Consider the following 16,303-nt stretch of genomic DNA (forward strand, 5'->3'; position numbering starts at 1 on the left):
GCTTTGGATTTTACTGGACTTACTAGGTCAACAGTCCTTGAATTGGAGAAGATAGTTTTATGGTCTACTGAGAAACCAGTTTTACATGGAAATTAAATACAAGAACAAGAGTTGGAAAATGTTAAGGCTATGGTACAAAGTAAAACATACCTGTGTGAGCCAAGGCCAGAATACTAGCCATGTTTAATTTCCTGACTTTCGTTAGCTTGTATTTCAGTCTCCTTATTTAAATGCTCCTTTTGCCTGCTTTTTTATAACTTATTTGAAGGGATATATTGGCCAGCTTCTCAGCTACTGTATGCTGACACCAGTTAATCACGTGTTTCTTTGTCTTGCAGTGAAACTCAAGATTCTTATGTTTATGTTGTCTTACTTTTCATGATTTGTAGTATAATTAGGAGTGCCTGGTTTCACTGTTTTTGATGCTTTGTACATATTAAGTTTCATTGCCCAGTATGTGGGAATGCAGACAGCATTTACCAGCTCATTAACCTCTTTAAATTGGCTGTGGAATGGATTATTTCCTGTCACCATCACAGGTCAGTGGATGGATTACACTCCAATGGACTTTTTCTAGAATATTCGACAAATGTTAAGCTACCACAGCATTGGTTAACTGGCATAATTTTTCCAATTTACATGTTTTCGGGGGGGAAATCCAGGTGAGACAGTAGGTTAATGTTATTGTTCTGAAATCAGGAAAGGCACATGTTGACTAAGAAAACCCCACTAGTTGATCCTGTCCCTCTATTTCCATGTTTTATATACAAACATCACATTTTCAGGACACTTTTAAGAATGGTTTATGGTTGGACTAGGATGAAGTGCCTGTGACTGTGTGGTCTCACCGATGTGCTTGACCACTAGTAAGTGTCTGTCCTGAACCTGTTCTTAGGAAGTGAAAAGGTCAGGAAGGGTGACCTTTGCTCCTCTGTGTTGAAACTAGCACCCTAGCCTTCACAAAAGCCATATGTATCTAATAAAAGAAATTCACAAACCTTGTTTGCTTGACAGTGGACTCCAACAGGCTTGACACTGTCATTGTTTCAAATGTTACACTTACTCAGTCGTGGAAATTTGGATAGGTAGGTGATTTTGCTGTTCCTCTGAGCACTTTCAATCAAGTAGAATGCACCACGAGAAGGAGCTTAATAACTAGGAGACTCTGGGGTTGTATTAAGTACAACTGGATACTTGGCTTTTCTTTTTCCGTTCTGCGTGAGTAATCACCACATAAAGAACAACCTTGGTGTTACCTTCTGTTAGCTTAGCAGCTGATAGAGCTGGGTGGTTCCAGACTGTAGCCTCAAAACTTCTAAAGTCAATAAAGATTGTTGCCAAAATAAGTTCGAACTAATCAGGAGTGTTGAAAAAGCAGGCCACTAATACTGCAGTGATTCAACATTACTTCCCTGTACGTGTAGGCGGCAGATACGTAAAACTTGCTTACAGGTAGCTGAATGCTAAGAGACGTTATGAGTCCCGAAGTTAGCAGACCACAAAGCCCTTCAGATGAGTTGCTAACGCTGTCCAAGCTCTGTAAGATTGTAATGAAAAGGCATGAGCAGGCTTCGTGGTTGTCTTGCAGGTTCATTAGTTATAGACACTTTGGATTAATCAGTGTCACATCACAGAGTGTAATTTAAGATTACAAAGTGCATCAAGAAGAGTCAATTCTGCATTGCACACTGCATAAATTAGATAAATGCCCTATATTAGATTTTACGTATTACCCTAATAACCTTGTCACAAATAATAAGACTTCCGCTAGACAGATTTCTTACTTGAAGGACCATCTTGATTTGTTTGTGTCACTGAAAACCCTGGTACGAATTGCAAACTTGAAACTAACTTTTAAAGGTGCTTTTTAAGGTGCCTCATTAAAAGAAACTGAATTGTTTTTACAGAGTGTTATTAGCAAGAGTAAACACTTCATTTTGTGGAAATACGTTAACTGTTTATGACACTGAATATAGCTTTTCCTCCTGAAAGCTTTTCCATAGGTAGCTGCTTGTTTTAACTGAACTGATTACTAAGCTGGTCTTCTCTAACCTGGTCTGGTTGAAGATGTCATTGCTTATTGCAGGATGGTTGGACTGAGTGACCTTTGAAGGTCCCTTCCAACCCAGACTATTCTGTGATTCTCATAAGAGTTTACAGCTTGATGCTGTGCTGTTAGAAATCTAAGTCTCAGCTCATCAAAGCAGTGACACACCTGTGCTAATGCTGTGGGTATTGTAACTTAAAGTTAATAAATGGATACTGAATAACTGCAGCTTTGGGTTGCAATTGTGGTGTTCTGTGCTATTGGGATATTGTCAGAATCTTAGTGATTCCAAAGAATGTATGGTTGGATACCTTTTTTTTTTTTTTTTTTTGTTCCTGGCCTTGACATGTTTCCAGCATAATGTTATAGAATACATATTGTATTTGTATTTACATCTCAGTTCTGTTCTTAATTCTAAATGTCACATCCAGGAACTTCTGGATTTCAGTTATTAAAAAAACCTACTGAATTTAACCGTTGTCACATACTGTCCATATATTATTATTGAAAGGGTATTTGTCTGTCAATCTTAATATTGGAACAAGTTTGTTTGGTGTGGTTGTGTGTTTTGTTGTTGTTGGTTTGTTGTTGTTGTTTTATTTGTTTTATTTTTAGTTTTTTAAAATTTTCTATTCAGTTTTTCTTGTAGAAGCTGAAGGACTGAGTGTTCATGACAGTCATTCACCTCCAAATTATATTTATGTATCTATATAATTTGAAAATTCTTAATATGCTATATCATATTACAGTTCACCTAATTTTGTTTAATTTTCTTTAATGCAGGGTTGGGAAGAAGCTGTGGATGCTGCCATTTCTTATTTGTTAAGAACTTGTTTGTCAAAGAGCTCTAAGGAACAGGCCCTGAATCTCAGCAGCGAGTTGTGCATGCCCAAAGATACTAGCAGGCTGAAGAAGAACATCACCCTCTTCTGCGATAGATTGGCCAAAGGTGGCCGCCTTTCCTTAAGCTCAGACTCAGCCACTCAGCAAGCTGCTGTCATGCCAGGTAAGACATGAAGTACATGTTCATAGTTCAAAACATGCATTCGTACATTAAAACTAAAAATTGTGCACAATTGATTGTGCTAGAAGTTTGGTTTTTGCTAGTTGTGGAAACCAGACACTGGTTGTGTTGCTGACCAGTACAATGAGTTAGGTAATAAGATAATTTTTAATCTGATTTGTAATTCAGTTTGATCACTTATGGCTGTTCTTACAGCATATGCGTAGTAATGCAGTAAACGAACCCCAGATGGTCATCTTTATGCTATAAATGTCTTATCACTTATTTCTTTGCACTTTTCAATTGAATGTGTACGTGTGCTCATTTCTAACGTGATGGAAATGTGAGTAGTGAAAAGTCCTACCTTCTTGACAGATAAATGATTATGGTAGCATTATTGGTTTTAGGGCATATCTGTATTTTTTCTAATTATTTCTAATTATTTCTAATTATTAATTATTTCTAATTATGAAGTACTGATAACACGGAATGAAAAATCTGCAACTTTAGGAAGGACTAGTTGGCTGGGTGATAGCTCACAGAAAGCATGAAAGTAAAGATGAAACTAAGTAGGTGTTGAATTAATATTTCTCATTTGGAAGAGGAATGTGGAGATTTCAGAGTGCACAATGATTTAAATGAATGTCATGGAGTTACCATTTTTTAAAGAAATTTTATTCACGTTCTTTTCTACATTCCTACTTTTCAGTAACAGTTGGAACAAAGCCATGCTTTTCCTGCAGAGTCTGAAGGCTAGCGTCTTTGTACTGTTGCAAGACATTTTCTTCCTGCCCTTTTTTCTCTAGTGAGAAAGACAATCTTTTGATAAACATCATGTACTCCTGCTAACTTGGAAACAGGGTTTTTTTTCCCAGCTTCCTACTCTGATTTGATGTTAATTCAGCTTCATAGTCTCCTAAACCACATAATATCACTATGGTCTTTGGCCTCAATGATCTCCTTCACCTACAACAGCCTTCACATCTGTAGGGAAGAGTATGTATCATATACACACTTTTTGCTTAAATTGGGAGGTTATTTATTTTGTCTTCATAGGTATTGTTTTTGACAAAGTTTGGAGTTGTGTTAGGCCAGTATCTTGATTTTCTTTATTTTCTTATATTATGAAGAATAATTCCTGGTTGATATAATCTGAACGGCCTGTGCAATGTTTCAGCAACTCAGAAGTCCTAGTTATTAGAATGTACAGCCCTCCTTTGCATGTGCTACTCTAAATGCTTCGGTAAAATGGCTACAGACTATGCAATGGTAGAAACTATATATATATATATATATATATGTATATATATGTGTGTGTGTGTGTATATATATATATATATATATATAACTTTTGTTTACTGTTACTCTATGCCCATATCTGGAAGCAGACTGATTATCATGTGAAAAAGCGAGCCAGAATAAGTGTCAAATTAGTTTTACAAACTTTTGTTTGTATTCCTTTGCAAGACTAAAATATGTGTTGAACTTTGAAAATATTAGGCATTAGGCATTCTTTTTCCTTCTAAGCATTTTGAGAAGGTGTAAATAGCTGCAGTTCATCTTTTTCCACCTAAGCTAATATGGCAAATTGATTTAATAAGGAAGTTCACTTCTCTCTGTTCAATTGAGTAGTGTTATTGAGTTCAGAGGACTATTCAATTTGAGTATGATTAATTCTGTTAGGAAAATAGTAAAATTTCGAAAAAATTGTAAACAAATTAGAAGCCCTGATCTTGGTGAAGGACCTTGGGAAAGCGGTCTGGTCATGCTCTCCACATGGCATGTATAAACATTAAAATTTTTAATATTGCTAAACCCGCTTTTTTTTTTTTTCTATTACATGAGGCCAAAATAACATCGAGAATTCATGAGTGATGTGTACTAGAAAAATTTTTACCATTGTGGTACAGATAGACACTTATACTACCTCTCAAATAAAAATAATTAAAGGAGGAGGTACATTCCAAACCAAACATAAGATATTTGATATTGGGCTGTTAGCCATGTATTGATGATATGTGGGACTAGGATTACCATTTTACATGATGAATAGTGAAAAATTAAGTACTTGTAAGGTGCTGTTTGAGACCTGGTATAGCAACATAAACTGTTTTAGCTATACTTGAAACGCCTTTTGACTGCGATTTACATTAAAAAGAATTAAAATTTGTAATCCAAGTACAGATTCCCAAATAAATTATTTTGCTTTCAAAATTGCGGACTCTAGTGTGTAGCCCTTTTGAATATCAAATCACCTAATTAGGAATAAAAATTATGATGTAATTAGGCTTACACTTCAGAGACCCACAAGAAGGTATCCCTTAAAGAAATTATAAAATGTGATATGACTTCCCTATTTTCACTAAGAGTTCAGCCTGAAGCCTTAATGAAAGAATCTGTACGCTTATGCGTTTACTCATTAACTCTTGAGAACATGTTTTTTTGAAAAGTATGGAACATCTTAAAAATAAGAGATTTCATCTTAGTTTACAAGACAGGCTCATTAGAGAGAAATACTTCTGCCAAATGCTTAGAATACCATAGTATTTAAGGAGGTACTCTCGAGCACAATGTGCTATATGCTTTGAAATGGTGTGGGTATTTGTCTTTGGACAGCCTGGAGAAAACTGAGAGCTTTCTTGGGAGATTTTACTGAGCATTTAAAATGTTTGTCCTGTCACCTCTTTGGGTTTTCTGTGTCTATCTTTACACTGGCAAGTAGAGGCTGGAGAAGAGGAGACTGAGGGGAGAGCTCATGGTGGCTACAGCTTCCTCACAGGGGGAGCAGGAGGGGCAGGCGCCGATCTCTTCTCTTTGGCAACCAACGACAGAACCCGAGGGAATGGCAGGAAGATGTGCCAGGGGAGGTTTAGGTTGGACGTTAGGAAAAGGTTCTTCCCCCAGAGGGTGGTGGAGCACTGGAACAGGCTCCCCAGGGACGTGTCACGGCCCCAAGCCTGACAGTGTTCAAGAAGAGACTGGACAACGTCCTCAGACACATGGTGTGAACTGTGGGGTTGTCATATGCAGGGACAGGAGTTGGACTCGATGATCCTTGTGGGTCCCTTCCAACTCAGGATATTCTGTGATTCTATGATTGTAAGTAAAGTGTCCATTAGAAGCAGACATGGAAGTAATTGAGGCTGGCAACATGACTTCTATCATCTATCTGTGTGTTTCAGAGTGGGTTTGAACTAGCTCTGTTCCTGTCTGGTGTGCTGATCCTCCAGTAGCAACTGGAGTGCTTTAGGTGCATTCCTGGGATTCATCTGCCCAGTTAGACTCACTTAGAAGAAACAAGTTCATTTGCCCAAGACCACTCCTCTGTGTGAAAACAGTGCAACCAGTAGGCATAATCAAGAAATTTGCCTCACTCTTGATTCCAGCTAAAAATACCTGTTCAGTCTACACTAGGAAGAAACTGAATGATGCCTTATAAAGGGAAGCCGGTATATGAAATGACTATATGCTATTGAATAATGAGCTGTTTGACAATGCCTACAAAATAAAGGAACTCCTTCTCCCAGTCCTTGAAGAAGGGAACAGGAATAGGTAGAGGAGAATGAAGTAGAACTACACCTGGAAAAGCAGATGTTGATAATTGAATTTGTATCTGAGGATTTATAGTTAAATGTTGGTTGTTAATGTAGAGGAAGGTTCTTCAGGATGTTTAAGCTCCAAGTCAAACCAATGATGGTCCCATAATTGTCCAGTAGTGTAGCTGTCATTAGCTTGAGAATTTTGTTCAATGCCACTTTTTCTGAAGCCCATTCTTTTTCTTCATGGTGGAAACTCCTATTTCTATAGCAACCAACATTTTAACATCGGTTTAAAAGTGCCCAGGGGCCTCTGGCATTGCAGTGCTATAACGTTAAGCTGGATTTCTAGAAGCTATGTTTAATATGTTCAAGATTGTGTATCCTGCAATCTAGAGAAATTGTCTGAAGCCACATTGAAAAGCTGATGATTATCTTTAAGTGTGCAACTATTTGAAAGATGCCTTCAGAAAATAGTTATCAGTATTTGTAGTGAATTCAACAGTATGTTTTAGAGGTGTGCCATGGTTTCTGCTGTGTCTGGTTTCGTTCATTATTTTCTTTAATGGCTTCAGTGATGGAATATGGAGCATGAATGTTAAAATTGTGGTTTTGCAAGAAGCTAGAAGTAGTTTCAAGCACTACTTGATTTGAAGGAAGGAAGGATTTGAAGTCAGTAAGATGGTGTTCAGTCGAGAAAAGTGCTAAGAACTCTAGCAAATAAGAATCAGACAAAATAAAAGTTGAGAAATTATTCCTTAAGCACTGTTGCCATAGAATAGGCTGCTGGGTGTTATAACAGACCAGCAACTGAATAAAAGTCAGCAATATGATCCTATCAAAGGTGAATTCCCACTTTGGGATATAGTCGTTTGACTTTAATGAGGAGCTATAATTATTTCTTTCTTCATAAGAAAGATTTGGTTGAAATTACAGGGTAAATGCAATTTTAAAAAAATCTTAGACAAATTAATAGAGTTCAGAGAAGAGCACAAAAATTATAAATGATTGAAACAATTTTGTTTTTCGTTTCTTCTGAGGGAAAAAAGAAGAGAAGGTTGAGGAGGGATGCAATAGTTTTCCAGTATGTAAAACGTTCTTATAAGGAGGATTGAAAGTTATCAGAATCATTGGGTAAATATGATGGTAACTGTAAGCGACATCAGGCTCTATCATGTACTGTGTTGCCTTTGGCCGTGCATAAGCAGTTGGATGAGAGGAATGGTGAGGGGCTTAGGAGTGGTGCCAACCCAAAGTGTGGGTCAGAGCCAGGGAAGTGCTGGGGAAAGGTGCTGTAGACCACCCAGGTTGTCATGGGTGGAGCTTAATGGGTACGACAATTTATAGCATAGATCCTGATTACTTGCAGTGAATTAATTCTGTAGCTTTTAAAGGTCTCTTATAATACCTGTGTGTTTTGTAGGATTGCTTTGAAAACCTTAAACAGCGTCAGATGTGGCTGTTTGGGGACTTATTTAGGTGTCAGTCTGATTGGAGCTCTGTTTGCAACATTGCCTAAGCTGTATTATGGGTATACATAGTTGAATATAATTGGAACAGTAGAGAAACTATTATTTAATCTGAGAACTGTGTCACTGAAATCTGTGGACTGCCAAAGTCTGTTTTCTCCTCAGGCTGACCGAGTCTTGAGAACTGAAGTTATAAGGAAAAGCAGGAATATTTTGCTCTCAGGAAATAGTATTTGCAAATAGTTTTGTGTCAGTGTAATATTTAAGATTTATATAAACGTAGAGCTAGAATTCAAGCCGACTGCCCATCTAGTTTTCTCCTCTGTGTTGCGATGGAGTTAGTGTAACCAGAGTATCAGTGAAAAAGTTTATCTGAACTCTTGAACACCTTGAACATGGTTGAACAGTATCTCTTGATAGTTTATATGCTAGCTTAATGTCTTTATGGGAAGGTTTCCTAATGCCTGATTTATGTTGTCTTTCCTGCAAATCAAACCGGTTTATTGTGAATATTGAAGATAGAGGTAGAAATTATTTATGTTCTTTATAATGTTGAAAGCTTTGGAAGATTTTTAGTAACTGTAAGTTACTAAAAGCTATTTACTTTAGTTACCGTAGTAACTTCTGGAACTTTTTCTTTTATACTAATTGTGACTAAATCATATCAGTCTTTTTTTTTTCACAATGATTTTCAATTCTCACGTTTTCCCAAATGGAATGTTTTTCCTTATGTCTGTAGCAGGGAGTATACCCTGCTATACTCTGCTTCGTCTCAGTCTCTAGACCCAGTTTGATTATAATTCTGCTTTGTATAATCATAATTCTATCATTCAGATTATGAATGGGTAAATGCTAACTTTAAAGACAATGTTCTTTACCACATTATAATAAATATATACATGCACCCAAAGTGTATTAAAAGTCATGCTCTGTGAGACAAAAGTTTTCTGCTTTTTTTTTTTTTTTTTTGTCTTGTGTAAGCTTATAGCAACCTCTTTTCAAAATCGTGTGGTGATATCTGAGAGTGAATATTACTGATTTCAAAGCTGTGTTCTGAGCTGGAAAACTAGGATGCAACAGAATGTGTCATATTCCTTAAGGAACTCTCTGTTTACGTGCTACTAAACTTGAGGAGAATGTCAGAACTAATTGGAAAAACATGTGGATTTCAGTTCCTGGAAGAGTAATATTCATTTATATATATATATATCCATATATATATATAAAGACATAAACATTGCTGCAAAGTTCTTAGTACACAGAGAGTGTACTTTAAAGAAAGACTGGTAAGGGTTTGTTCGATCTGAAAAAAGTAAGATTTTTTTGTACTCAGATTCCAGTCTTCTGTCTGTCACAGTAATGTTATCCTAGTAGCAACTACAGTGATTTTTTTTGCCTGGAGAAGTTAAAATCATGTAGTTTAAAATTATCCAAAAGTAATTTAACAGCCTGAAGAGGGCACAGAAGCCAGCACTGAGGACTAGACAATGCTTTTCAACTACCAGCAGACATTCTTAAAATGACTGAAGGCAGATGGATCACTGTTTGAAAACTTTTCCTGTAACTTAAGTATTGTAGACCTGAGATCATAGTGCATTGACAGCTTTGGGTAGCACCCATCCTGGCGCAGAGAGGTGTATAAAAATTTCCAGTATATTTTTTTTCTCATAGAAGTGACACAAATCCAGTGTCGTTTATCTCCACAGAAGACTATGATCCATTTTGAATTGTGATTCTCACTGAAGATATTTTCCATATGTTTTCTGTAGCAATAAAATACTAAACTACTTTTTTCCTTTTGTAACCCTTACGTTAGTGCTTTTAAATATTTTTTAATTAATTTAATTTAAATATATTTGGTATGCAGAAAGCTTTTAAATAATGCTTAATAAATCTGTGTAAGGAAAAGTGAAAGTAAAGTTTTATTCACAAAGTTTGCTGTGAGTACTTGCAAGGATTTCGTATGCCTGAAGACTGGATGGTACTGATTTAAGGAACTGGTAGTACACTGAGGTCCGCAGAAACTGTCATTGACCAAACTAGATCCAGGCTTTTACCAATCTTTTTCATAGTGTTCCTCACCTGTTTCCACTCTTTCATGAGACAGTACCATTTACCTAAGTATCCATGATCTCAGGGCTCTAAACCTTACTAAAAGTGTCTTTTTCTCACTGAACGTCAATTTGCTGAGGACTTTTTTCTTTAATGTACCCAGAGGCTCTTAAAGCACATTTCTAAAACACTGCATGCCAATTCATTGCTATGGATTTGTTGGCTCAGGCCCTTAAATATGAATTTAACATTAACTTACTTTAACTGTTGCAGTGAAAACTCTAACTCATCTTTTCTAGCTTCCTTCAAATCATCTAGGTTGATCAATAAGGTACCTTGAAAGATTGAGTCCCCCAGGAAGCAGGTTGTTTACTAAGAGTGAAAAAGTAGTTTTTTAATGTATGAGATGACACAAAAAAGACTGAACTCTACATTTAAACAAGACGATAAGATTTATGTTACATATGCTGGCTAAATTTATGTATTTTTTATATATATATATATATATATATGAAATATAACTGTGTATATCACTAAAGTATCACATTCGTTAACCTTCATTTTCTTGAGTGCTCAAAACTTACAGACATATTTACCTGATTCGAAGGTTTATGTATGTTTTCATTTTAACAAGGAGGTTCTTTTCTCTCTTGCCTGTAGAAGCTGGGGTTCCCATACTCAGATAAAGGTTTCTCTATGGGAAGTTATATACTACTTGCTTTGAAACCAAACCAGATCTATCGTCACTGCATAAGTTTTTTCGAACTTCCCATACTTTTTTTACTGCCAGCAAACACACATTTGATAAAATGCAATTTTTTTTATCTTCTCTTTGTAGTTCTTCCTTCTAGTAAGGCTACCACTTATGGCTCTGCTTTGTTTGGTTTCTCTATTTCTCCTCAATTATTTTTTGCTTTTCACCTTTCTACATTGCGCTTCACTGGTTTCCTTCTCCATACTGTGCCCTTTAATGTCCATGCAACCATAAGCACAGTTCCTTCACCATGATATTTGCAGCAAGTAACTCCACGACTAGAACAATAAAAGGGTAGGAAGACCCTTTTCCTGGTCAGCTCTCAATCTGCATGGCCCAAAGCAGTAACTGCAGAGAAAATCCTGTGGTACTACTGTGGATCTATCAGGCAATGAGATTTTTAGCAAGGTTTGACAAAGGTGTAATGGAAACTAAATCCAGAAACGTGTGATCCTTGTGTACTTCTGTATCCTATTTGTGCAGCTTTGCACGACTGAACTGTTGTGCCAGTTTAAATGTAACTTTCTTGTCTCCGACTAATTGCAGATGATAATCACACAAAAACAATAACAAGAATAAAGAAGTTGCCATAATTCTTACAGCTCTTAGCATTGTCATGCACTACTGTTACATTCTGTCATCCCAACTAATAATGAGGAATGATACGGTATATAATGGAATGTGATGCAGTGCTGCATTGTGACTTCTAGTTCTCCATATTTAGAACACTTCCACAGAAATTTATAGGCTGTTCATGATGGCCAGTTCTATCTTAATATAAAAGCCTAGAAATAAGCTAATAGTAATACATTAGACATTTTAAACTAATTATTGGAGTTCTTTTGAGACTAAAATATGTCCCTTGCCCCATAAAGCTGATTTAGTGAAAAGGAAGGGGAGTAGCAAATCCTTAGGGGGAATTTTGGGAGTGATTACAGCAACAAGATTTTGTGGTTGCTCAAGAAAAGCTTAAGAACAGCTTGGTGAAGCCAGAAACACTGATTGTTTGGCTCTGTGATATGAACCTTGACTCTTTGTAGCTCCTCTCCATTGTTAGTTTCTTTACTCTTTAAAACTTGTATTTCTGTTGTTTTAGCAATGTTGGTAATTTATTTCTGTGTACAGGAAAATTGGGCTATACAGAAGTGACTTTTGTAAGGTCATGCCGTGAGCCAGTAACACCTGTGTATAAATAGAATTCAAATATGCCTTGCAGTCTAGTGTCATACGTCCTACGTACAGTTGGTTTCAAGTGTTTTACTGTAAAAACACAGGCTACAGATTAATAGATTGCGGTGAGCCAGCTTGCCTTGCAGCTTGTTCTTATAGCATTCTGCATGGTTCAGGTGAACTCATTTAAAAATGGAAATCTCAATATCAGACATGGGAAGAGAGTGAGGAAGAATGTCTGAGATGTTCTTCAATTTTAATGAATTCAGTCAAATTTAATTGCCCCGCTGGACTCAAATGATAGTTCTCCAAGTGGTTAATTTACAGGGATCACATAAACAATGGTAAAATTTGAATGATTTTTTTTCAACCAAAAAGAAGTCATTGATAGGAAATACTTTTACTTTCCCCCCACCACCAGGACATTCCAAGATTCCAGTATTGTGAAAAGGGACAAAATATGATGGAAGGGTAGCAAAACACATTTGCATGCAGGGTTGTGAAAAGGTTTTTCTTATGTTGTTAGGAAAATATCCCCTCCTCAATTGATATTACAGCTGGCAAAAACCACAGAGTGAAGGAATACAAAGGTTAAGAAGACTAAAGCAATAACATTTTTTTTAAAAAATGAATAATTTAAAGAGGGAAATGTCATGCATAATGAATAAAAAAGAAATCCTGCTTGAGATTTGGGATTCATTCATTTGTTGTACTTAGGAAATTTAGCTGGCAGCATTGCAGTTCCAACTTGCCTCATCTAAGTACAGTTAGGATCAACACATTAGTGCCTTGGTGTGTACAATCCTATTGCTGGCTCTCTGCATTGAAATCCATTAAATTTTAATATGTCCTACTTAAGTATAAGTGGTCACAAATGATTCATAAAGTTGAGGTAAGCTTTTGGTGAAAATAATTGTCAGTTGAAAGATTTTTCCATAATGATTATGCTTGTCACGGGGCTGTATTTGCTATATTGTTTGAGTCCTTGAAAGACCACAAGCAGAAATAAACTTCTAAAATCTGCGCTAATAATCTAATTGTTCAAAACTATGGAAAAAGTATTGCTGAAGGAGAAAGTATACAACCACTGACCTTCCATTTCAGAAGACTCAATAGTAGCAAGTGAAAAACTGAAAGTAAAACCTAGATAGTTATTTTAAGAGACTGTAACAAATGATGTAATCTATTTTTAAATAAAATCAAACTTTAATCATGTAGCTTGATCCTTTTATTTAAGGTGTGCTATTAATGGGGAGTCAGTCTTATACCTCCAGTCATACTTTGGATTTCCACTTCACAGGTTTCCTTTGGTTACTTTAAGTTCTAGTTTCCTGTGGTGTTTCAAGAACAACCTATATGATGGAGTGCCTCAATAGTCGTGTATGAGCTGTAGGCACTTGAAGAACATAATTAGCTCTGCAGTTTAGATGATATTACTTTTCCTTTCCAGTCCCTATCTGGACAAGACCACCACAAAATTACAGTGGTTGTCTACTTTTTTAAAGTACAATTACAACAAAGTATATCCATCCACAAAAAGGTATTAGGGGAGAGATATTATAGAGGGGTGAAAGGGGACATTTTGGAAAATAATTTCCAGGTCACCCCTCCTCTCTTAAAATGCTGAAAACAAGTTATTTGGGAGCTGTTATCTTTTTTCTTTTTTTTTTCTTTTTTTTTTTTAAATTTTTATATATATATGTGTGTGCAACATTTCTCTTAAGTTGATCGTAAGTATTTCTTTTAATGTGATATATAGCTCAAGCCAGAATATGTCAAGGTTAATGGCTTATTCAGTTTCTTCTGACTGGAAGCAGCATCCTTTAGTCAGTAGAGATGCAATCATTTACAAATCAGGAGATGTTGCGGCTGTTATTTCAGGTACCACAACCCATTTGTTTTGCATTTGCTACTTTTCTTCATTTTCTGGCACATCTGGATAGGTCGAGTAAACCTGCCTCTTCTCTTACACTGCCATAAACTAGATGCATCTTAGCTGAAGTGGCTAGTGTTACATTATTCTAAACTGTTCTGAGCAAGCATGCCCAGAATGAGATAGTTATTTGCAGGGTTTTTTTTTTCATTATCACTGAATTTGGCTTACAGCTTTTGAAGGGAAACACTCCATATTTTGTTTGGTCCTCAAAAAAAAAAAGAAAAAAAAAATCACTTGAGCTATGATAGTCTGAATGTTTTTTCTCAACATTCAGGTCTTTTTAAAATGAAGTAAAGGTGTTTGTGTATATGGGATTGATTTCATCATTTTTACTATGTAGGCAGCGTAAGTAACATGTATGAGTCTGTGGAACTCTGTGGTGAATTAACAGTGCAAAATTGTATGTACATCACTAACACCACTTATAATGTATTTACTCTTCCATATTACCATAAAAGAGTCTAATAAATCTAAACCTAGTGAAAATTTCATATTTTGTCCATGCAGAACTGATTTTTCAATTACTTCAGACTTTTTTAGGGCCTCATCCAAATCCTGATGAAATCTATGGGAGTTTTTCCATAGACTTCAGTAAGCTTTGGCTCCAGCCCGCGGTTTTCAATTTTTCAAATAGATTTGCCAAAAATCTGCAGAGAACCAGGCACTTGGAAAGTTTTTACTTGCAAAGTACAGCTGGTTTTGAGTTGCACGCAGAAAAGTTCCCAATGCTTTTTTTTGAAACAAACAAAAAAGTTTTAAAGGTCTCATAATTTTAGTAGGTAAAAGAGTGGCTTTAACATTTGAAACAGAAATTGCCTTGGGTCTTAGTCTAAGCATGAAAATTCTATACCAGAAGATTACTTTTAAAATGCTTAACTACATGATAACAAAGCTTAAAATGACAATCTTATAATCAATTTAGCTGAAATTTTCTTGGGTTGTGAATTTCAGAGAGCTAGGGATGTCTGTCCTAATAAATTTTTGTCTTTTTTTGTGCTACAATGGAAAACTACACTGCAATTAAAGAATAATTCCCAGAGATAACTACACCAATTTGAGAGAGAGCTCTTGGACTTCAGGGAACGTATTACACATCTGGTGATGCCGGGTGGTTTTTGCTGCCTCTGGGTGGTTGGATCAGCGGACTTGGAGGTAGATGTGGTTGGCCAGGCTGGGTTTTCAAGAGCATGGGGTACAGCCTGTGCCTCAGCAAGCATAGCTCATACCCTTGAAAATCAGCCTAAGATTAAAACAGTGGCATTTTAAGCTAGCGTCTTGGGTTATGACTGGCAGGCAATGAGCAATGCGGTATAGAATCTCTCTCAATTTCCTTTTTTTTTTTTTTTTCTTTTTTGAGTAATCAACTCAGGATGAAGTAAAGCTACTCAGTAGCTACCTTATGAATTGCCTCCCCATAGTCTTGATGTCTTTTTCTTAGGAAGAAAAAGGGTGACATCTTCTTGAATTCAAATTCCTGACCATTGTTAGAAAGTTGTGCATCATCAATAGTGAAATTCCAGATTTTTTATTTTTAATCTTTGAAGAACAAGAGCATTTTGGAAGACCAGTCATGTTTATGCCTGTTCAATTCTTGTGAGCAGTCACCTGTTAGTCTACTCCTGGAACTGGTATGGATAGTTCAGCTACTGTTGATACAGTAAGTGGAGGTCCATAAATTCACGTTTTCCTTGCTCCATGTTTATTCAGATTCACTCATCTCTAATACTTTGATCTGGTATTTGAGCTGGAAAATGTAAGGAAATCAAACATGCTTCGTGACATGGGCAGATTTGAAAATTCTTTAAAATAGTTCTCTTTTTCTAATTGTGTCACTGGCTGAACCACAGCAATCATAAGGGGCAAGCAAAAATGAAAAGCTATGTAAAGTTGAATCCCAAAGGTTTTGTTTTGATTCAGTTACACTTTGAGACAAAAATTTAGCTCAGCCTCTGTTAATTAGAATGCTGCCAAAGCACTAATAAAAAATAGTGTGTAGTTAACTAAAAAATACTAAAGTACTTTCTTGTAGGGTTACAGAAACCTTCAGCAAACTGGTAAAAACCACAGGCTTGATGAGTTCCATGTGATTAACGTGGTAGGCTGCATATCTGTTGGGTGTTTGCTGTGTATTATAAGTGCAAATACCACAGCAGGGTGCATTGCCAATAGCTCGCTGTCTCTTGATGAAAGATGTACTTTATTAACTCTGACCTTAACCAAAGCTTGACTGTTATTCCACTTGAAGAAAACTAGTTAACTGTAAATTAGAGATATCACCAAAAGGGGTATTACTTCAAAGTTGGGATATGATTAGGGGGATGTTCCACTGTATTAAT

General features: G+C 36.3%; 1 protein-coding gene across 1 annotated transcript in view; it reads left to right on the forward strand.

Moving 5' to 3' along the window:
- The window catches only part of BBS9 (Bardet-Biedl syndrome 9), a 303,101-nt gene that overhangs the window by 152,016 nt on the left and 134,782 nt on the right, over window positions 1-16,303 (forward strand). The window contains exon 21 of the mRNA XM_065630323.1: window positions 2,831-3,053. Coding sequence (XP_065486395.1) covers window positions 2,831-3,053 — 223 coding nt within the window. The remainder of the gene's footprint in view (window positions 1-2,830; window positions 3,054-16,303) is intronic.

This window comes from Caloenas nicobarica, chromosome 2, assembly GCF_036013445.1.
Source record: "Caloenas nicobarica isolate bCalNic1 chromosome 2, bCalNic1.hap1, whole genome shotgun sequence".
In the NCBI taxonomy this organism is placed as follows: Eukaryota; Metazoa; Chordata; class Aves; order Columbiformes; family Columbidae; genus Caloenas; species Caloenas nicobarica.